Source organism: Mustela nigripes, chromosome 4 (assembly GCF_022355385.1).
Source record: "Mustela nigripes isolate SB6536 chromosome 4, MUSNIG.SB6536, whole genome shotgun sequence".
Taxonomy (NCBI): Eukaryota; Metazoa; Chordata; class Mammalia; order Carnivora; family Mustelidae; genus Mustela; species Mustela nigripes.
Window position 1 is genome coordinate 90,468,927 of NC_081560.1, and position 22,801 is coordinate 90,491,727.

The 22,801-nt window shown below is 40.1% G+C and overlaps 1 protein-coding gene across 1 annotated transcript in view; it reads left to right on the forward strand.

Annotated features, from left to right (window-relative positions):
* Positions 1-208: 208 nt before the first annotated feature.
* Positions 209-22,801, forward strand: part of NME8 (NME/NM23 family member 8) — a 54,226-nt gene continuing 31,633 nt past the window's right edge. The window contains exons 1-5 of the mRNA XM_059397580.1: positions 209-241; positions 320-377; positions 575-681; positions 12,103-12,174; positions 17,322-17,438. Of these exons, the coding sequence (XP_059253563.1) occupies positions 209-241; positions 320-377; positions 575-681; positions 12,103-12,174; positions 17,322-17,438 (387 nt within the window). The remainder of the gene's footprint in view (positions 242-319; positions 378-574; positions 682-12,102; positions 12,175-17,321; positions 17,439-22,801) is intronic.

A 22,801-nucleotide genomic window follows, 5' to 3' on the forward strand; every position in this document is an offset into this window, starting at 1 on the left:
AGATAACAGGGCAGAGCCCCCTGAGGAATCCCTCGGGGACCCGGGCTCCTCTCTCCCTAGAATGGGGAGAGTGTATATTCTGATACCATCAAAAGAAAATTTCTGTGGGGCATTAAGATGCTGCTTGAATGCGTAGGGAATAACATCATTTAAATTTCCTCTTAAACGTTTTCTACCTGTCTTCCCTTTTTCCCATGACAGGGGATACATGGCGGGCAAAAAGCGAGAGGTCCAGTTACAGGTGAGCATGACCTACCAACAGTCTTTACTAGGGGCGTTGGCACTTGAAGACCCCTTGACAGCGGTCTCCTTTTTGCAGGCAGTCGTCAATACTCAAAGCCTGTGGGATGAGATGTTGCAGAACAAAGGCCTAACAGGTACTGGGGTTCTCCTGGTTGTCGGGCCATTTGGGAACCTTAAGCCTACCCTGCCCCCAAATCTATTGGTTTTGCGGAATTTGCACCTCCCCACTAAGAGTGTAAAAACCTGCTTCATCTGCCGCGTGCAGCGTTGGGATGAGCTGCTATTCCAGATTCTTTGACTCTGTTTTTTCATAAATATTATCATCTCCTAGTGATCGACGTTTACCAAGCCTGGTGTGGACCTTGCAAAGCAATGCAAACTTTATTCAGAAAATTGAAAAATGAGCTGAACGAAGACGAACTTCTGCATTTTGCTGTAGTAAGGATTTCATTTCCAATAAACGGTTATTTTCCTGATACTTCCAAGTGTTTAAATATTGTCTTTAAGGATCATCTTATTTTAAACAACCTGCCAACTCTTCAAACATGGACAATATTTACTTGGCAGTTTTACTGTATGTCTAGTTCTACCGGATCTGAGAACTATCACGATTTTTATCCTGTCTCCCACCATGTTGAGGTTGTTTACTATGATTGCGAACATCAGAAAGTATACATATGGATGCCTGTCTGTTGATCTGTTTTGTTTTTGTTTTTGTTTTTGTTTTTTTTCACTTGACTGTTTGTTCAGTGTGTGTCTTTTAGAATCTGGGCTATAAATGCTGTTTACTGGATAGCATTGGGATGGTCTCTGGGCACTTAACCCAGTTACCAGTTTTCCAGTGGTAGTGATTTTCCCTTCCCTTGTCACCAAGATGTGACGAGGGATTAAAATGTTATGGCTAAACTTACTGGGCTTCGTTGTATTGATTATTCAATTTGTCCACATCAGGTTACCACCTGCTTAGAGCTTTGATATCTGATACAGTGGCCACTAGATGAAAACGGCTTTTGAGCACTTGAGATGTGGCTGGTGCCACTGAGGAACTGAATTTTTAACTTTAATTTATTTAAATTTAAATTTAAAAACTGATAACCAATTCAGGAATTATAAAACTTTTTAAGTTGTTTGGGACAACTTGGTATGTGCATCTACTTTTTTGGAGTATACTTTTTTTTTTTTTAAAGATTTTATTTATTTACTTGACAGAGATCACAAGTTGGCAGAGAAGCAGGCAGAGAGAGAGGGAAGGGGAAGCAGGCTCCCTGCTGAGCAGAGAGCCCGACTCAGGGCTTGATCCCAGAACCCTGAGATCATGCCCTGAGCTGAAGGCAGAGGCTTAACCCACTGAGCCACCCAGGTGCCCTTACATTCTTTATAGGACTACTTTTCCTTAGTTCATGGTTACGTTAAGCAGCCTAAGGCTTAGAAAACTCACCTCATTATTTTTTCTCTGCAAGAGAAAAGGTGGCTGTATACAATTGTTAAATCTTTTTTTTTCTTTTTTAAAGATTTTATGTATTTGTCAGAGAGAGAGAGTGAGTGCACAATCATGGGAAGCAGCAGGTAGAGGGAGAAGCAGGTTCCTTGTGGAGCAAGGAGCCCATGTAGCATTCAGTTCCGGGGCTCTGGGATCAGGACCTGAGCTGAAGACAGACACTTAACCTACTAAGCCACCCAGGTGTCCCTACAATTGTTAAATCTTTTTATCCAGAGGTTGACTTTGTCTTCTGAAGTAAGAGTGTTTCAGTTTTTGAAAGGGCGACCATCTGTAACAGCCTACTTCATTCTGAGCCACCGGAATGGATCTGGAATATGATTTGAGACTCGATCCTTGGCAGGGAGGATAAATGGAGTTCAGAGGACACAGGATGGGGCCTAATGGAGATTGCCAGATACAGTAGACACAGGGTTGGTATAGAAGTTGAGAAACCATATCAGGAGGCTCTAAAAGTTGGCAAATGGATTGAGAATCAAGGTAGAAAATTCTTTTGAGTCCTGGCAGTTGGCATAAGGGAACTTCGTCTGGGAGTGGCAGGAGTGCAAGTTCATGGGCTAGGAGCCATGGGAAAACTCCAGTGTCTAAAAGGGAAATGAGGTCAGTGGGGAGAAACCAACAAAAAGGTAGGCTCCCTGCACCCCTGTCAGGCTACCTGGAAGGGAACATGGGCATAGGAAGGTAAGGCAAGCAGTCCTTAGAGACTGAGGTGTAACTTGATGCTGTGTTCCCTAGTGCTTTAGAGGCATTAAATCCCTCTTTGTAAACCTGGATAATATGTGCAGGCCAGGCACTGCTGTGGTGCTGGAGGGTGGGTGTGGAAGGGGAATTAGAGTGCATGATGGGACAGAATTCCTCAGTCGACTCCACAAGGAATCTTTTCTGTTACTATAGCCATCCCCCTGGGAAGTGCTAGTAAGTTCTTCCCAAAAATCTGTTCATATTACTCTCCATAATACTAGCATCTGTTGAATTTAAGAACAAAGAATTTTGTGCCTGCCTGAATGGTTTCTCTGGTCATGTTTGACTGCACTCAACAATAGCACATTCGTATAAATTGATGCTGTTTTTTTTGCTGTGGCATGCCCATAAAGGATGATAAAAATGCATTTAATCTCAAAACCTCCATCGGGAGCAGCCTATGAGGTTGAAATCACCCTAGGCCAAGTGGCCAGTATAATTTTTTTGTTGTTACGTGTCCTTTTTAAAAGACTTGAAGACTTGTATTTTTTTAAAAGATTTTATTTATTTATTTGACAGAGATCACAAGTAGGCAGAGAGGCACGCAGAAAAAGAGAGAAAGAAAAGCAGGCTTCCCACTGAGCAGAGAGCCCGATGTGGGGCTCGATTCCAGGACCCTGGAATCATGACCTGAGCCGAAGGCAGAGGCAGAGGCTTTAACCCACTGAGCCACCCAGGCACCCCTTGAAGACTTGTATTAACATTGTACCTATACATATAAAATTTCAGTGAATATTCTTTATTGCAGTTCTTGTATAATATTATTAAGTGCTCTAATTGTTAATACTTTACTATAATATAAACATTGTAATGATTATGCCTACACTACTTTTAAATATATACTTTAACTTATGTCCTTAAATATTATAGATTAGTACCTTTCCCCTCCTTTCTTTTTTTCCCCTAAACTATGGAAGCTTGAAAAAAAAAAGAATAAAAAAAGCCATGTAGAATCCAATGTGCATAAAAAAGAGAGAGAGAGAGATTATAACACAGCTCCTCTGGCTGACAGGGCTGAAGGACCTTCTCTTGGCTTCCTTATAGTGTTTACCTCCACAAATCCCAGTTTGAAAACAATTGCCTTAGGTTGCAAAAACTGTCTCTTAGAGAAGACCCTACCAAGTAATCTCTTTCTGACAGCTGTCCCAAAGGATGCTATATTAATGTTGAGGAATACACTATTATTAAGTATATAATTGTTTATAATCAGTGTAGCACAACTTGATATTTGTTTTTTTTTTCCCCAAGTTCTTATTTAAATTCTAGTTAGTTGGGGGTCCTGTGTGGCTCAGTCATTTGTCACCATCTCAGGGTCCTAGGATTGAGCCCCGCATTGGGCTCTCCACTCAGCAGGGAGTCTGCTTCTCCCTCTCTCTCAAATAAATAACATCTTAAAAAAAAAAGAAAAGAAATTTTAGTTAGTTAACATAAGTGTAATATATAGTTTCAGGTGTAGGATTTACTGTTTCATCACCTATCTAGCCCATCCCCCTGCCATGAACCCTCCAGCAACCCTCAGTTTGTTCTCTATAGTTGAGTCTGTTTTATGGTTTGCCTCTCTCTCCTTTTCCCTCTTATGTTCATCTGTTTTATTTCTTAAATTCCACATACAAGTGAAATCATATGGTATTTGTCTTTCTCTGGCTGACTTCCTTTGCTTAGCATGATACTGTCTTGCCCTGGGGTGCCTGGGTGGCTCAGTTTGTTAAGCTCCTGATTTTTGATTTCACAGGTCATGATCTCAGGGTCATGAGATCCAGCCAGATTTGGACTCTGCTCTTAGTGGGGGTTTGCTTGAAATTCTCTCTCTCCTTTGTCCCCTCTCCCCTTCATTGCTCTCTCTCTCTGTCTGTCAAATAAATAAATAAATCTTAAAAAAATACTCTCTACTTCCAGCCATGTTGTTGTACATGGCAAGATTTCACTTTTTTAAAGAAAAGACTTTTAGAGAAAGAGCACAAACAAAGAGGTGGGTAGGAGGGGGCAGAGGGAGAAGGAGTAGAAGACCCCGCATGAGCAAGGAGCCCAATGCAGGGCTTGATCCCAGGACTCTGGGATCATGACCTGAACCAAAGGTCAGATGCTTAACCAACTGAGCCATCCAGGCACCCCAGGATTTTATTTTTTATGGCCTAGTAATATTCCATTGTGTATAACTTCTTTATCCATTTATTGGTTGATGGACATTTGGCTCTTTCCAGAATTTGGCTGTTGTTGATAATACTGCTGTAAACTTTGGGGTGCATGTATACCTTCAGATCAGTATTTTTGTATCCTTTGGGTGAGTACATAGTAGTACATTGCTGAATTATAGGGGAATTTAATTCTAGTTTTAAGTTCTTGGGAACCTCCGTGCTGTTTTCCAGAGTGGCTTCCCAATCTGCATTCCCACCAACAGTGTAAGAAGGTTCCCTTTCTCCACATCCTCATCAACATCTGTTGTTTTCTATGTTGTCAATTTCAGCCATTCATGAGGTGTTGGCTCATTGTGGTTTTGATTTTTATTTCCCTGATGATGGTGATGTTGAGCTTCTTTTCATGTGTCTGTTGGCCCATTTGTAGGTTTTCTTTGGAGAAACATCAGTTCATGTCTTCTGTGCATGTCTTTACCAGATTATATATTTTTTGGATGTTGAGTTTGACAAGTTCTTTATAGATTTTGGATACTAGCCCTTTAACAGATATGTCAATTGCAAATATCTTCTCCCATTTTGTAGGTTACCTTTATTTTTGATGATTGTTTCCTTTGCTATACATAAGCATTTTTTCTTTTCTTTTTTTTTTTAAGATTTTATTTGTTTATTTGACAGACAGAGATCACAAGTAGGCAGAGAGGCAGGAAGAGAGAGAGAGAGAGGGAAGCAGGCTCCCTGCTGAGCAGAGAGCCCGATGGGGGACTCGATCCCAGGACCCTGAGATCATGACCTGAGCCGAAGGCAGCGGCTTAACCCACTGAGCCACCCAGGCGCCCATAAGCTTTTTTTCTCGATGTAGTCCCAATATTTCATTTTTGCTTTTGTTTCTCTTGTCCCTGGAGAGGTATAAGAAGATGTTATAGACAATGTCAAAGAGGTCGCTGCCTGTGTTCTTCTCTATGATTTTGACGATTTCCTGTCTTTCATCCATTTTGAATTTATTTTTGTGTATGATGTAAGAAAGTGGTCCAGTCTCATTCTTTTGCATGCTGCTGTCCAGTTCTCCCAACACCATTTGTCTTTTTTCCTTCAGATATTCTTTCCTACTTTGTTGAAGATTAGTTGACCATGGAGTTGTGGGTCCATTTCTGGGTTTTCTATTCTGTTCCATTGATCTATTTGTCTGTTTTTGTGCCTGTATCATACTGTCTTGATCACTACAGCTTTGAAAGTAATTTAAAGTCTGGAATTGTGATGCCTCCAGCTTTGCTTTTCTTTTTCAAGCTTGCTTTGGTTGTCTGGGGTCTTTTGTTGTGATTCCATACAAATTTTAGGATTGTTTATTTTAGCTGTGTGAAGAATGCTGGTGGTATTTCATTGAAATTGCATTAAATGTATAGATTGCTTTGGGTGGTATAGACATTTTAACAATATTTGTTTTTCCAATCCACGGGCATGGGATGTTGTTCCATTTCTTTGTGTCACCTTTAATTTCTTTCATAAGTGTTCTGTAGTTTTCAGAGTAATATCTTTTACCTCTTTGGTTAAGTTTATTCCTAGGTATGTGCAATTAAAATAGGATCAATTCCTTGATTTCACTTTTCTGGTGCTTTATTTTTGGTGTATAGAAATGCAACAGATTTTTGTACGTTGGCTTTGTATTCTGTGACTTAAGTGAATTTGTGCATCAGTTCTAGCAATTTTTTGGTGGTGTCTTTGGGGTTTTTTACTAAGAGTATCATGTAATCTCTGTGAATAGTGAAAGTGACTTATTTCTTGCCAATTTGGATGACTTTTATTTCTTTTTGTTGTCTGATTGCAAAGTTAGGACTTTCAATGCCATGTTAAAATAACAGTGGTGAGAGTGGACATCCCTGTGTTATTCTTGACCTAGAGGAAAAGTTTTCAGGTTTTCCCCATTGAGGATATTAGCTGTGGGGTTGTTTTGTGTATGGCTTTTATGATTTTTAAGATTTTATTTATTTATTTGAGAGAGAGAGTGAGAGAGCAAGAAAGAACAGGGAGCCCACTGTGAGGCTCAGTCCCAGGACCCGAGAATCATGACTTGAGCAAAAGGCAGATGATTAACCAGCTGAGCCACCCACGTACCCCAGTGTCATAAAGAGAAAAATCATAACTTTTAATAGGCCTTTATTCCTACTTTGTTGAGGTTTTTTTTTTTTTTTTTTTTTTTTTTTTTTTTTTTTTTTTTTTTTATTTTAATTTTTTTTTTTTTTTTTTTTTTTTTTTTTTTTTTAATCAAGAATCAAATGGTTTGTCAGGTGCTTTTTCTTCATCTATTGAGAGAATCTTATGGTTCTTTTCCTTTCTTTTATTAATGTGGTATATCATGTTGATTGATTTGTGAACAATGAACCATCCTTGCAACCCAGGAATAAATCCCATTTGATCATGGTATTCTTTTCAAGTGCTATTAGATTAAGTTTGCTAGTATTTTGTTCAGATTTTTTGCATACATGTTCATAAGGGATATTGGCCTGAGTTCCCCTTTTTAGTGGGGTCTTTGTGTGGTTTTGGAATCATGGTAATGGTGGCCTCAAAGAATGATTTTTCAAGTTTTCCTTTCCTTTCTATTTTTTGGAATAGTTTGGGAAGAATGGTATTAACTCTTCTTTAAATGTTTGGTAGAATACCCCTGTGAAGATGTGTGGCTCTGAACTTTTGTTTGTTGGGAGATTTTTGATTACTGATTCAATTTATTTGCTGTTTATGGGTCTGGTCTGTTCAAGTTTTCTATTTCATCCTGTTTTAGTTTTGATAGTTTGTATGTTTCTAGGAATTCATTCATTTCTTTCAGATTGTCCAATTTTTTGGCATATAATTTTTCATAATATTCTCTTATTGTTTGTTCTTCTGTGGTGGGGGTTGTGATTTCTCCTCTTTCATAATTTTGTTTATTTGAGTCCTTTCTCTTTTATTTTTTGGTGAATCTGGCTGGGGTTTATCAATTTTATTAATTTTTTCAAAGAACTAGCTCCAGGTTTCGTTGATCTGTCCTACTGGTCCTTTGTTTGTTTCTATATCGTTTATTTCTGCTCTATTCTTTATTATTTCCTTTCTTCTGCTGACTGTCGGCTTCATTTCTTACTCTTTTTCTTGCTTCGTTAGGTGTAAAGTTGGGTTGTGTACTTGAGATTTTTCTTGCTTCGTGAGGTAGTCTGTAGTGCTATCTATTTCCTTTTAATAACCTCTTCTGCTACATCCCAAAGGTTTTGGACCATCACATTTTCATTTTCATTTGCTTCCACATATTTTTTAATTTCTTCTTTAATTTCCTGGGTAAGCAATTCATTTTATAGTAGGATGATCTTAAACCTGCAGGTATTTGTCATCTTTCCAAGTTTTTTCTTGGGCTTGACTTCAAGTTTCATAGTGTTGTGGTCAGAAAATATGTATTGTATGATCTCAGTCATTTTGCCCTTGCTGAGGCCTGATTTGTGACCTGGCATATGATCCATTCAGGAGAATGTCCCATGTGCACAAGAAAGAAATGTGTATTCTGCTGTTTTAGGATGAAATGTTTTGAATATATATCTGTGAAGTCCATCTGGTCCAGTGTGTCATTCAAAGCCCTTGTTTTCTTGTTGATCTTCTGCTTAGATGATCTATTTATTGCCGTGAGCGGGGTGTTAAAGTCCCTTACTGTTAATTGTATTATTATCAATGTGTTTCTTTACTTTGGTTATTAACTGATTGGTAGAATTGGCTGCTCCCAAATTGGGAGCATGAATATTTATAATTGTTAGATCTTATTGTTGGATAGACTCCTTTATTATGCTATAGTGTCCACCCCTTTATTATGCTATAGTGTCCTTCTTCATTTCTTATTACAGTCTTTGGTTTAAAATCTAATTTCTCTGATAGAAGTATTGCTACTCTGGCTTTCTTTTGACTTCCATTAGCATGACAAATATTTCTCCTTCTCCTCACTTTATATCTGCAGGTATCTTTAGGTCTAAAATGAGTCTCTTGTTTTTTATCCATTCTAACACCCTATTGTTTTTGATTGGAATATTTAATTCATTTGCATTCAGGGTAATTATTAATAGATATGAATTTAGTGTCATTTTATTATTTGTTTTGTCCTTGTTTCTGGAGATTTCCTGTATTCCTTTCTAGTCTTTGTTGCTTTTGGTCTTTCTTCCCTATTCAAAGAGTCCCCTTTAATATTTTTTGCACGACTGATTTAGCAATCATGAACTCCTTTGGTTTTCATTTGTATGGGAAACTCTCCTTCTATTCTGATTGATAATCTTGCTGGATAGTACATTCTTGGCTGCAGATTTTTCTCATTCAGTACATTGTGTATATCATGCCACTTTATTTTGGCCTGACAAATTTCTGTGGATAGGTCTGCTGCTAACTTTTTTTTTTGTCTTCCCTTATAAGTTAGGGACTTCTTTTGTCTTGTTGCTTTTATGATTTTTTTCTTAATATTTTGCAGATTGAACTACAATATGTTTTGGCGTTGGCCTATTTTTATTGATTTTGATGGGAATTCTCTGTGCTTCCTGGGTCTGTAAGTCTGTATCCATCCCCAGATTATGGATGTTTTCAGCTATTATTCCTCAAATAAACCTTCTGCCCCCTTCTGTCTTCTTTTGGGACTCCTTTGGTATGAACGTTATTATTTTTCATGGCGTCACGGGATCATGCTTCCACGACCCAAGATTTTTCTTTCCCTCTTTTGATCAGCTTCATTATTCTCCATAATTCTATCCTCTGTACCATTTATTCATTCCTCTGATTCTTCCATCCTTGTGGTCATTACATCCTGTCAGTTTTGAATCTCAGTTCTTGGGTTTGTCATTTTGGGCTGATAGGTTTTAAGCTCTCTTATCTCTGTGGTAAGGGACTCCCTGATGGGTTCTGTGCTTTTCTGAAGGCCAGCTAGTGTCCTTATGATTGTTGCTTTAAATTGTGGGTCAGGCATATTGCTCATACCTGTTTCAATTAGATCCCTAGCTGTGACCTTTTCTTTTTCTTTCTTTTGGGATAAATTCCTCTGTCTTGACATTTTGTCTAGGTTTCTGCCTTTGGTGTGTTAGAAAAGCTCATTTTGTTTACAGCCCCTATGAGTAATGGCTTTATGAAGAAGGGGTCCATACAGTGTTCAGGACTGGTGCAGTGGGGAGTGTTTGGATCTTGGTCAGAGTGTGGTGAGTTTTAACTAGGTGTGCTCTGGTCTGCTTGTTAAAAGAGACCTGAGGCTCCACTGGAACTGAAGCTTTGCAGAATCTGTGGTCAGTAGTTGTGTGTGTGTGTGTGTGTGTGTGTGTATTGGGGGGTTGTGCTAGTCTTCTGGGGGAGGGACCTGCTGCCCTTGTTCTCAGGTGCACTTGCTCAAGAAAGCAGTAGCAGCAGAATGTAGGGGGTAGGGCTGGGTGTAAGCAATTTAGGCAGCCAGTGTTAGCACAGCTGTTTACTGATGATGGGTTATGCTGAGAGACAGGGAAACTAGCCAGCTCCTTTGTCCCTGAGGAGGAGAGTTCATGCTTACTGCCGTCAGGGTAGCCCTCCCAGAAGAGCAATAATTTCCACCATGTGTCCTGGGTGTTTTTCAAATCACTGCTTACACTGTGTCTGGGTTGCTTGCCTGCTTGGACCAGTGCAGTGCACTTTGGGTTCTATCCCAGCCAGGCTGGCTGAGTTTTTTTATTTTTTACTTTTTAAAATTTTTTTTCAATTTATTTATTTTCAGAAAAACAGTATTCATTATTTTTTCACCACACCCAGTGCTCCATGCAATCCGTGCCCTCTATAATACCCACCACCTGGTACCCCAACCTCCCCCCCTCCCCCCCCGCCACTTCAAACTCCTCAGATTGTTTTTCAGAGTCCAAAAGTTTTAAAACTCAAAACTTTAGGGTCATGGTGTGATGGGGACATGCACTGGTCTTCTGGGGGAGGGTCTTGCCACACTGGAGTGATGGTTTGACCCAGAAGGGCTCACAAGCTTGGGGCCTGGGGCAAAGCACACAGAAGAGCCAGTGTCCACATTAGCTACCCTCAGTAGATGTCTGTCTCTGCACCATATTGATGGCCGGGGGAGGGAAATGGTGCCTGCTGGTTCTTTTGTCCCAGGATAGGAAATGCCCAGGATAGGCAATGCTCCAAGAAGGGGTATCTGTCTCTCCTGGTATGTCTCAGGTGATCTGCGGATCATGCTTTGGGTCCCTGGGTGACCTGCCTCCCTTCTCTACAGGAAAACTGCAGTGCCCTCGGGCTCTATTCCAGCCACAGCACGGACCTCTAAAACTCTATTCTTTGAGCCCTCCTGGTTGTAAAACTAAAAAAAAATCAGCCTTTCTCATTTCCCAGCCAGTGGTTTTGGGGAAGTGTTCTCCCTATGTGACCCCCTGTGTGCTCCTCTGTCTTTTTCTCTCCTCTGTCCAAGACCAAGACCCTTTGCAGCACCTGCGATCATTTTTTCCCCCAGATCACATCTCTGCACCTCCTACTTTCTGCAGTGTAGCCTCTCTTTCTCTTTAGTTGTACAGTTTGTTCTGTCAGTCCTCAGCTGGATTTCTTGGGTACGCAGGATGACTTGATATTTATCAGCTGTGTTCAAGGGATGAGGCAAACCTAGGGTCTGCCTGCTACCTACCATCTTAGCTCCCACCAGGACAACTTAAAATTTGTGAGAAAAATTTAAGAAAATTGCAAACATTAAAAAAAAAAAAGGCCTTGAAATTTGACAGACAGTTCAGTCAAGATGCATGCAAGATAAGCTCCTTTTTTATTTTAATATTTTTTCCTTTGGAGCTTACTTTCTCTCAAATTTTTATAGAAGTATGGCCCCATGACTAATGCAGAAGGAAGGTGACATGCAAAGGGGAATATGAAACATTATAGATCTGATCACAAGAGGTGAGATGGAGGGCGCCTTGCCTGGGTGGCTCAGTTGGCTAAGTGTCCAGCTCTTGATCTCAGCTCAGGTCTTGATCTCAGGGTTGTGAGTTCAAGCCCCATGTTGGGCTCCATGCTCAGCACGGAGCCTACTTAAAGAAAAAATGAAGTGAGAGGCCCATATGATGGTGGTAATACTGATACTGAAAGGGACAATGGAGTTCCCAAGAGAAGGGCAGTTAAAGTTCCATGTGGAGCAGGAGAGGATATACAGCAGGAGGGAGCTAGACAGTTCTTGGAGAAGGGAAACTTGACCTGGGTTGGAAAAGGAAGGACAAGAGCAGATAAGGAGGGGGGAAAGTGTGGAAAACCAGAAGTAGGTAAGTTTAGTTGCAGGTTTGGGTACCGCAAAGGTGAACAGTGAGAAGTAAGTTTGAGGCCAAATGATGCATGGCCTGAATCTCCAGTGTATGCAATTATAACATATTCAGAAAATGGTGTAGTAAACATAAAAATAAAAATTTTATGTGATCTGCATTTTTTCAGCATAGTATATCTAGTGACTTGGATATAGTTTCCTCTATTATTATATGAAATTTTTATATTTTTTTTCAGGCAGAAGCTGACAACATTGTGACTTTGCAGCCATTTAGAGATAAATGTGAACCTGTTTTTCTCTTCAGTGTTGTAAGCATAATATTTATCACCTCAAATATGTGATCAGATTCTAATTTACAGTTAAATAGCAAGTAGCATTATAAAATTACCATGGAACTATTTTCTGATTGTAGTAATCATAGATTTCTTTTGCCTTATCTTTGCTTGTCTATTTTTTAAAATTTAATTTCTTTTCAGTGTAATGGAATTCATTTTTTTTGTACCACACCCAGTGCTCCATGCAATATGTGCCCTCCTTAATACCCACCACCTGGCTCCCCCAACCTCCCACCCCACCACCGCCCCTTCAAAACCCTCAGATTGTTTTTCAGAGTCCATAGGCTCCCATAGTTCATCTCCCCCTTCCAATTTCCTTCAACTCCCTTCTCCTCTCCATCTCCCCATGTCCTCTGTGTTATTTGTTATGCTCCACAAATAAGTGAAACCATATGATAATTGTCTATTAATATATTTCATAACTTGTCCTCTAGGAGCATGTAATGGGTTGAGGAGGTTAGACAATCATGCACTGCATTGATCAGAGAAAATAAAAATAAAATGGTATTTAGCTTTTCTGAGGAAATAATCAGAGATTTGTGTGATGAGTTGTTATTTACGGGAGTAAAAAATTGGAAATTTCTTTACTACTCAGTAGCAGAGAATTGGTTCTAAGTATTCATGCATGCTAATACAAGGACACAGCTGTCTGATTACTATTAGTAATGTATGTTCCTCCTGTCTCCGCATGTACAAATGTGTAGAAAGAAGAGAGAAAGAGCAATTCCCAGATTACCAGTAGTAGCTTTCTGTATATGGGGAAAGGATGTAGAAGTTAAGTTTTTTTCTTGGTACTTTTTTTAATATTTTTCCCAAATTCTGTGATGAATACACAACCTTCATGATCAGGAAGACATAACAAGTGCTATTTTCCAGAAGGAGAGTATTTACAGTTCAAAGCTGTGTGACACAGAGTGTAGCTACTCTATAGAACTAGAGAGTTGGGTAGAGTAAGGAAAGGTTTCCCAGACAGGGCTTGGGCTCTTCTTTCACTATTGGATACTTGGATTATTATTTTTTTGTATTGGAAATCATTATTTTATTTTATTTTATTTAAATTTTTTTTTAAAGATTTATTTATCTCTTTGTCGGAGAGAGAGAACACAAGTAGGGGAGCAGCAGGGAGCCCAATGTGAGACTCAGTCCCAGGACCCTAAGATCATGACCCTAGCCATAGGCAGATGCTTAACTGACTGAGCCTCCCAGGCATCCCCAGAAATCATTATTTTAAAAACACTTCTTGGATAGAACGTTTTGCTTCTATGAAATAACGATTTTGCAACAATTTCAAGGAATTGAATTACTGGGTTCATTGAGTTTTGAAAATTGCATTGCAGATTTTGCTCTAAGTTGGACATGTAGAATTTGGTGATTTAGGTGAGGGGTCATCCAGCTCTTCTGATAAGGGCCAGATAGTATTTTCAACTTTGGCAAAATATAGTCTCTGTGCTGGGTCATTGTTTTCTCACCCTTGGCCTAGACATGGTTTAGGGAACCAGAGTGAATAACATGCAAAAATAGGCTTGGTGGGCTAATATTAGGAACAGTGAGGAGACTAGTAGCAGTTAGGAATGTGGGACAGGAAGAGAGGCGGGGCAGGGGGACTGTCATGTAGAGTCTGGAGCTCTGGGACCACCACCCTGCCCGGTTGTGTAGCTCTGATCAGGAGACCATACCCACCCTCCTTAACAGGCCCATTCAGTCTGCATTGTCTTATCTGCAATCCGTGCCTGGACTGTAAGTCCTCCCTCCCTTTCAGCCCTGTATAGCTAGCTCATCCTTCTCATGCTCAGAATATTTTTTTCCTGACCAGTTCTCCCAGTTCTCTACCACCTTGCAAAGCCTTTCACTGTGTTACTTCTGTAATTGAGACGAGCGATTAGCACACTTTCTAAGATCTTTCATTATGGCTTTTAGCCTTTACTCCATTTCGTTGACTTTGGTTAAGTGTCCTTACTTAGAACATACTTCTTTGGAGCCCAGAGTGATGACTGTTTACTCAGATTGTGTGTCTCAAGGCCAGGAGTAGAATTATATTCCCTTTATTTCTTCTTACGTCAGTAACTTTTCCCCCCGCTAATTAGAGGTCTTTTCCTTGCTAACTTAGCTATTTGGCTAAACCTCCTTCTCTCCCCCACCTCATCCCCATCATTTACTGGTCTTTAGACCAGTCCTATCGATGACTGAGGATTTTGGCATGAGGACTCAAACATCTTTGAAAAACCCTGTCCTGCCATCCTTCCAGGGACCCTGGCAACCCACCCACATCCTGGCCTCTCAATCCTCACCTCTGCTGCCAATGAACTTTTCTCCAGGGCAGCTTTCAGCCAGTTGCTCATGCAGTATCCACAGTCATTCATCTAAGAATCTCCGTCTGTGCCCACGAAGCCACCAGCAAGCCCATTGCTTGTTTACATGGATATTTCCACAGTGGCTCTTCGTATTGCTCAGCTCACATAGCTGACGACAAATTCATCCAGCAAGTTTCAGCAGGAAGGTCTTTTTCAAGGGACATTAGAAAGTCTCCAAAACTGTAGGAAGGTTCCTTCTGGTGGGAAATGGTAAGTAGATCGCAGTATTTATTAAAACCTTTCTCAACTGGATCCTTCTCATTGCCCTTTGAAGGTGATGATCTATTTCCAGTTAAAAAAAATAATGCTTGGGGCACCTGGGTGGCTCAGTGGGTTGAGCCGCTGCCTTTGGCTCAGGTCATGATCTCAAGGTCCTGGGATCGAGTCCCACGTCGGGCTCTCTACTCAGCGGGGAGCCTGCTTCCTCCTCTCCCTCTCTCCCTCTCTGCCCACTTGTGATCTCTCTGTCAAATAAATAAATAAAATCTTAAAAAAATAATAATGCTTAAAATTTTTTTTTATTTATTTCTTTTCAGTGTTCCAGAACTCATTGTTCATGCACCACACCCAGTGCTCCATGCAATATGTGCCCTCCTTAATACCCACCACCAGGCTCACCCAACCTCCCACACCCCTCCCCTCCAAAACCCTCTGTTTGTTTCTCAAAGTTTCTCGTGGTTTGTCTCCTCCTCCAATGTACCCCAAATGACTTCTCTCCATTCCCCATGTCCTTCATGTTATTCCTAAGGAATAATGCTTTTTTTGGATGCCTCTCTCCAAGTACCACCAGCTCTCTCCTTTGTCTCACAGCTAAATTTCACAGAAGAGTTTGAATATTTATTTTTACTCAATTTTTTCCACATCCCATTAATGCCTCAACCTATTCCATCTGCCTTCTGTCCGATTTTTCAAGCAGATTTGCTGTTGCTAGTGTACCCAATTACCAGCCTATTATTACATAAATGGCCACTTTTAGGCCCATCATGCTATTCCTCTCAAGTGTATTGAATGTGGTGGCCATGCCCTAGGAGGGCGTGAAACATTGGTTACTTTTGACTTTGTTACTTGGTGTCCCTTTCACCTACCTAGGTGTTATTCCCCTCTATCTCCTTTGCAGGTTTACCTTTCTTTATCCAGCCCTTAAATATTTATCTTATCGTGCTATACATGCTCCCTAGAAAATTTCCTCCACACAGTTTCAGTTGTCACCACCTACATATCAAGAACTCTAAGTTTACCTCTTCAGCTGATTCCTATACTTTGAGCTCCAGACTTCTATATCCAGCTGATGCTTTGGCTTTCCCTCTGTTGCCTGAAGGGCCCTTCATAAAGGATTGGTCCAATACCAGACCCTCCCCACTCCGCCCTGCCAGGAAATGTGGTCTTCTAGGTGTCACCACATTGGGTGATTAATATCTTAATTTATCCACTTTCTTGACAGAAACAGAAAACTCAGCCTAGTGACATCTCTGTACATCACACCCAATCAACTCCAGACCTCAACTTGTCAATTTCACCACCCAAGTCTTTCTCATACTCATCTGTGTCTTTCCATTCTTTCTGTCTCCATCACCAGTGCCACAGGCTGAGCAACCGTCTCTCACCGTCATCTCTAGAATAACCCCTAACGTGTATACAAGTATCTTCTCCCCTCTAACTCTTTCTAAACATGGTAGGTGAAATGATTGTTATTTATTTTTTAAAAAGTATTTTTATTTATTTATTTGAGAGAGAGAATGAGAGAGGGAGCATGAAAAGGGGGAGGGTCAGAGGGAAAAGCAGACTCCCCGTGGAGCAGCGAGCCCGACCTGGAACTCCATCTCGGGATTCCAAGATCATGACCTGAGCCCAAGGCAGTTGCTTAACTAACTGAGCCATTCAGGTGCCCTGAAATGATCTTTGACAATTAACAGTTCAAATTGTGGTCACTGGCTCTGTTTAAACATGCTTAAGGCTTCCCACTGCACTTAGGTTAAAAGCTGTGTGATTCCGAGACCCACAGGCCTCTGCATGGTCTGGCTCCCTCTTGCAATTAGGCTTCATCTCATACCATTCATCCCCTCACTTTCTTGGCTGGTCTTCTCATTTGCCATATTCCCTTCTGGCCTCAGGACTGTTGCATCTCTATTCCTTTTGCCTGGAATGTTCTTTCTTCTCCATTTTGCCTTGTTATCCCTTACCCATCCTATATGTTTTGACTGAAGAATCCCTTCCTGGTATCGATAAGCAACTTTGCTGATCTCTTTGACCAGGACACATTCTTGTAGATGCTCTCAGTGCTTTGTACTTGGTGGTACTTGTCAAGGTTGTTATATTACATATGTTTATCTGTGTTTTTTTTTCTCTTCTTTTTGGTAATTTAATTATGCCACATACCAGGATTGCTGTTCCATACCATCATGCCTGGAACAGTGCTAGTAAACAGGTTTTTGTGAATATGTGTTGAAAGATGGACAAAAGGGGGCATAGTGTAAAAAATAATTAGGGAAGGTAATACTGGGCAGCCTGTATAGAACCATCAAACATAATGCAGGGATGCTTTGCCTTTGGTTGTAGGAGAACAGATATTGTGGAGGGAGAATTCAAAGAGCTGGGTTTTTCAAATCGAGACGTAATTTCCCATCACTAAGACTTTATTTTAAAATGGCTAATTATAATAGCTAGAAAGGATTGGTAGGGTGTGGGGCTGGGTGGGATGACTTCGTCAACTTGAATACCAGACTTTTCCTAAAAATGGAAGTTTCCTTCATGCTTTCTTTTCCCGTATAGAATGGCAAAATTATTGCAAAGATCCATGGTGCAAATGCACCACTTGTTAATCAAAAAATTATTAACTTGGTCGAAGAGGAGAAGAAAATTGCAGCAGGTGAAATGATTCGACCTCAGGTAATACTTCACAGTTTTATTCTTAAAAAAGTGCATTACATATTTTTTGTTGTATTTTCCCAAGTTTTATGACCATCTAGGTGTCTGAATGATACAGACTTTCTGGGAGGTATTTTGGAAATATGAATCAAAAGCCTTAAAAAACTCCTTATCCTTTGACTGAACAATAACACTCCAATAATTTTCCCAACAAAGATAATAAGACAAATATAGAAAAGAGCACTTATAGCACAGTTGTCTGTTATTAAAAATTTGGTATCAGTCTAAATGTCGAGCCACCCCCAGGTGCCATGGTGTCTCTTTTGGTTAAGCATCTGTTTTCAGTTCAGGTCATGATCTCAGAGATTTGGAATCAACCCGAGAGCCTGCTTCTCCCTCTCCCTTTGCCCCTCTTCCCTGCTCGCGTGCTCGCTCTCTCTTGCTCTCTCTCAAATAAAACAATAAATGTCCAGCATTGCTGAGCAAGTTCCATAAGATGTCTGTAATTTTTGTCGTAAATTATACAAATCCATGCAGTGGAATATTATTTAGTGTGTTCTGGCTCAGGACTTACTGTTATGGAAAGAGGACCAAGATCGATTGACAAATGAAAACAAGACATCACTTTGCTAGGACACTTAGAATAAGATCCTGTGTGGGAAGTGTATCATTTATGTAATGGAAGGTAAACTATTTAAAAATTAAGAAAGAAGCTACAAAGCATGTGGAGGTATGAACATAATAGTATTAGAAAGGAAGCCACAGAGGAAAGTGATCAGAAATACTGGCAGATAAGGAAGAGCTACCAGTGTTGGGGAAGTGAACACGTCGGAGCTCGCGCATGTGCTCATATGCACACACAATACATCCACGCACGCCAAACCGACCACAAGAGCAAAAAGGGAAAGCATGAACTTAAAAAGTGGAAAGTAGAGACAAGAAATACTGAAAAATAGAAAGAAGAAGGTACAGGTTCAAGGTTGTATTAAGTATCTGCTATAAAAAGTTTCAGTTTAAATAAGGAAAGGATTAAAAAAATTGATAAACAGACTTAGGAATATTGGGTTAGCTCTTTGCATAAGAAATGTATACCATTTTCTCATATCATATACATAGATTACAGAGTTGGATATGAAGAAACAAGCATGAAAGTATTAGAAGAAAGTACTCGTGAATGTTTGTATTGCCGTAGGTTGAGGAAGGCATTGTAACCATAACACAAGAGATATCAAAAAAGGAAAACTTGATAGATTTGATATTTAAAACCTTGAAGTGCATCCTAAAATGTAAAAGGAAAACAGCAAACTGGGAAAAATTCTTGTACTCTATGTCAATTTGCTAATACCCATACCACGCACAAAGTTGAGTGAGTTGAGTGTTAAGAAAAAAATGATCTTTGGGGGAATTTACACTTATAATAGTGATTTTTCATATCAAAAGACATTTTTCTTTCCTTTGCTTTTCAGGTTTTCTTATTTGTCAGGGAATCTTCTCCCTTCCCTTTTCTTTGTGTCTCCCTTTCACTGCTGCACCCCTCACCCCATTCCCACTTGTTTGTGAAAATTGTAATAACTAGGAATTACTGAGGAGCTGCTGCTTGCCAAGATTTTAAAAGAGATATCCTCATTTAATATAGACAGAAATCTTTCCTTCGTAGTTATATTGAGATATAGCTGACAAATAACATTGTATTAATTGAAAGTATATGACATAATGATTTAATATCTGTCTATACTGTGAAATGATTACTGAGTTTAACATGTGTCACCTTCCCTAGTTAACAGTTTGTTGTTGTTGTTGTTGTGAGGAAGACTTTCAAGATCTACTCTCTTAGCAACTTTCAAGTATACCATACAGTATTATTAGGTATAGTCACCATGCTGTGTGTTATACTGTTAGAGCTTACTTACCTTATAACTAGAGGTTTATACCTTTGGGTACATTCACCCAGCTCCTCCACTTCCCACTCTCTACCTCAGGTAACTGCCATTCTGTTCTTTGTGTTTATGAGTTCAGTGTTTTGTTTTTTTTTTTTTTTTAGATTTCACATATTAGTGAGATCATATAGTATTTGTCTTTCTCTGTCTGACTGGTCTCATTTAGCATAGTGCTCTCTAGGTCCGTAAATAGTAGACTTTCCTCCTTTGTTATGTCTGAGTAATATTTCATTGCATACATATGCCACATTGTCTTTATCCACTCATCCATTGATGGACATTTAGGTTTTCTGCATATTTTGGCTATTGTGGGTATGCACACAACTTTTTTTTTTTTTTTTTTTTTTTTAGAGAAAGAGACAGGAGAGGGGCAGAGGGAGAGAGAGAATCCCAAGCAGTCTCCAACCACAACTGCCTGGAGCTTGTGTGGGGCTCTATCCCATGACCCTGAGATCATTACCTGAGCTGAAATCAAGAGCAGGACGCCCAGCAACTGAGCCATCTGGACGCACTCACACATAACTCTTTGAGATAGTGATTTCATAGTTGATCATAGTAGTCTCTTAAGATCCTTTGTATTTCATGTGATATCTTTTTAAAAGTGTTTTCTTGCATATCTTTTTCTTTTAATTAATTAATTAATTTTAAAGATTTTATTTATTTGACAGAGATCACAATTAGGCAGAGAGACAGAAGGGAGAGAGGGGTAAGTGGGCTCCCTGCTGAGCAGAGAATCTGATGCAGTGCTCTATCCCAGGACTCTGAGATCATGACCTGAGCCAAAGGCAGGGGCTTAACCCACTGAGCTACCCAGGCGCCCCTGCCTCTTGCATTTCTAATTTTATTTATTTGAGTCCTCTTTTTTTCTTCACAGTCTAGCTAGCTCAGGTCATGATCTCAGAGTCCTGGGATTGAGTCCTGCATCGGGCTCTCTGCTCAATGGACATTTTATTTTTTTAAAAAACCAGCTTTCAGTTTCATCGAGTTTTCTATTTATCTATGTAGTATCCATTTTATTTATTTCTCCTCTGAACTCTGTTATTACTTTCATCTATTAACTTTGACTCCATTAGGTCTCGTTTTTTAGCTTCTTAAAATGAAAAGTTAGGTTGCATATTTGAGATCTTTTTTTTTTTCTTAACGTAAGCATTTATCACTATAAACTTCCTTCTAGAACTCTTGTTGCACTTTGACAGTTTTGGTATGTAGTATTTCCATTTTCATTTGTCTCAGGTACTTTCAGATTTCTCTTTTGATTTCTTCTTTGACCCATTGGTTGTTCACAGATTTGTGAATTTTCCAGGTTTCTTCTTGTAGTTGGTTTCTAGTTTCATACTGTTGTGGTGGAAAAAGATGCTTGATATGGCCTAACATGTGGTCCGTCCTGGAGAATATTCCATGTGCACTTGAGAAGAATGTGTCTTCTGCTGCTTTTGGGTGGAATGTTTTGTAAGTGTTAAGTCCATCTGGTCTAACATATAGCTTAAATCCATTGTTTTCTTACTGATTTTTCTGTATGGGTGGTTTATCCAAATGTAGCTGGTTGCACTGAACCCAACAACTGAACCCCTCTGATGGCTGCTGTAGTCAGGCTGTAAGGGATGTGTCCTTTGGGAACACCCACAAAGGCTGGGGTAGGTTGCCAGATGTGTGCTCAAGCCATGGACATCACCCACCTTCTGCAGGGCAAGAGGGAAGGTGCCAAGATCCTGCCTGGTACCTGTCTTCCTCCCTGTTTGGAGAGGATCTGTGTTCATTTATGGGCTTGCCTCTTAGCCTACAGCTTTTGAGAGTTTCAAATAGGCTTCTTTCAGAGAAAACTGGGCGTCAGTGAGTTGCCTGTGCACCAAGTCCTGATGGGATAGCCACAGCCTGTCCTTATCAGCCTGTTAAGAACTGTTTGTTTACTCTCGCCATTTGGGACTCATGGACACAAACTGTATTTGGCTTTCAGAGGTAGGGATTTGGGGGACTTAGCTCTCAAATGGAAGTCTTGAAATTTGGCACATAATAGGGTGAGTCTAAACCCAACTGTGTGTCACTGTGGTGATGGTGAAGTTGATGGTGAAGTTGTGTCTGAAACTCTTCTACTCTCCTACCCGTTTCAATATGGGTTTTCCCCCGCCCCTCATTCACCTGACATGTGGCAGTTGCTTAGCCTTTCTCTGGATTTCTTTCAGGGGAAAATTTTTTTTATATAGAGCTATAGATTTGGTGCATTTATGGGAGGAAGTTAAGTTCAGCCTTTTATATTGCCATCTTGAATGGGAATCTCAAGAAATCTTATGAGAGATGGGGCACCTGGGGGGCTCAGTTGTTAAGCATCTGCCTGTGGCTCAGGTCATGATCCCAGGGTCCTGGGATCAAGCTCCGCACTGAGCGGTGCATCCGGCTGCCTGCTCAGTGGGAGGTCTGCTTCTCCCTGTCCATTCCCCTTGCTTGTGTTCCCTCTCTTGCTGTTTCTCTCTGTCAAATAAATAAATAAAATCTTTAAAAAACTCAAAATCTTATGAGATAGTTACAAATAATAAGACAGGGATTTAAAAATGTTAAGTCATTTCCCCAAAAACAAACAGCTGGTAGGTGTTGATACCAGAATTGGATATCAGGCAGAGTAACTCCTAAATATATACTTTTTTTTAAATTGGCATACATGTTTTATTCATAATACCCTCATCAATTTAATCTCTGCATCATCTTTTTTTATTCCTAAGATAATTTATTTGTGCCTTCTTCTCTTTTTCTTTTTTTAAAAAATTTTTAATTTTTTATAAACATATAATATATTTTTATCCCCAGGGGTACAAATCTGTGAATCGCCAGGTTTACACATTTCACAGCACTCACCAAAGCACATACCCTCCCCAATGTTCATAACCCCCCCCTTCTCCCAACCCCCCTCCCCGCAGCAACCCTCAGTTTGTTTTGTGAGATTAAGAGTCACTTATGGTTTGTCTCCCTCCCAATCCCATCTTGTTTCATTGATTCTTCTCCTACCCACTTAAGCCCCCATGTTGCATCACCACTTCCTCATATCAGGGAGATCATATGATAGTTGTCTTTCTCCGCTTGACTTATTTCACTAAGCATGATACACTCAGTTCCATCCACGTTGTCGCAAATGGCAAGATTTCATTTCTTTTGAAGGCTGCATAGTATTCCATTGTGTATATATACCACATCTTCTTGATCCATTCATCTGTTGATGGACATCTAGGTTCTTTCCATAGTTTGGCTATTGTGGACATTGCTGCTATAAACATTCGGGTGCACGTGCCCCTTCAGATCACTACGTTTGTATCTTTAGGGTAAATACCCAGTAGTGCAATTGCCGGGTCATAGGGCAGTTCTATTTTCAACATTTTGAGGAACCTTCATGCTGTTTTCTAGAGTGGTTGCACCAGCTTGCATTCCCACCAACAGTGTAGGAGGAATCCCCTTTCTCCG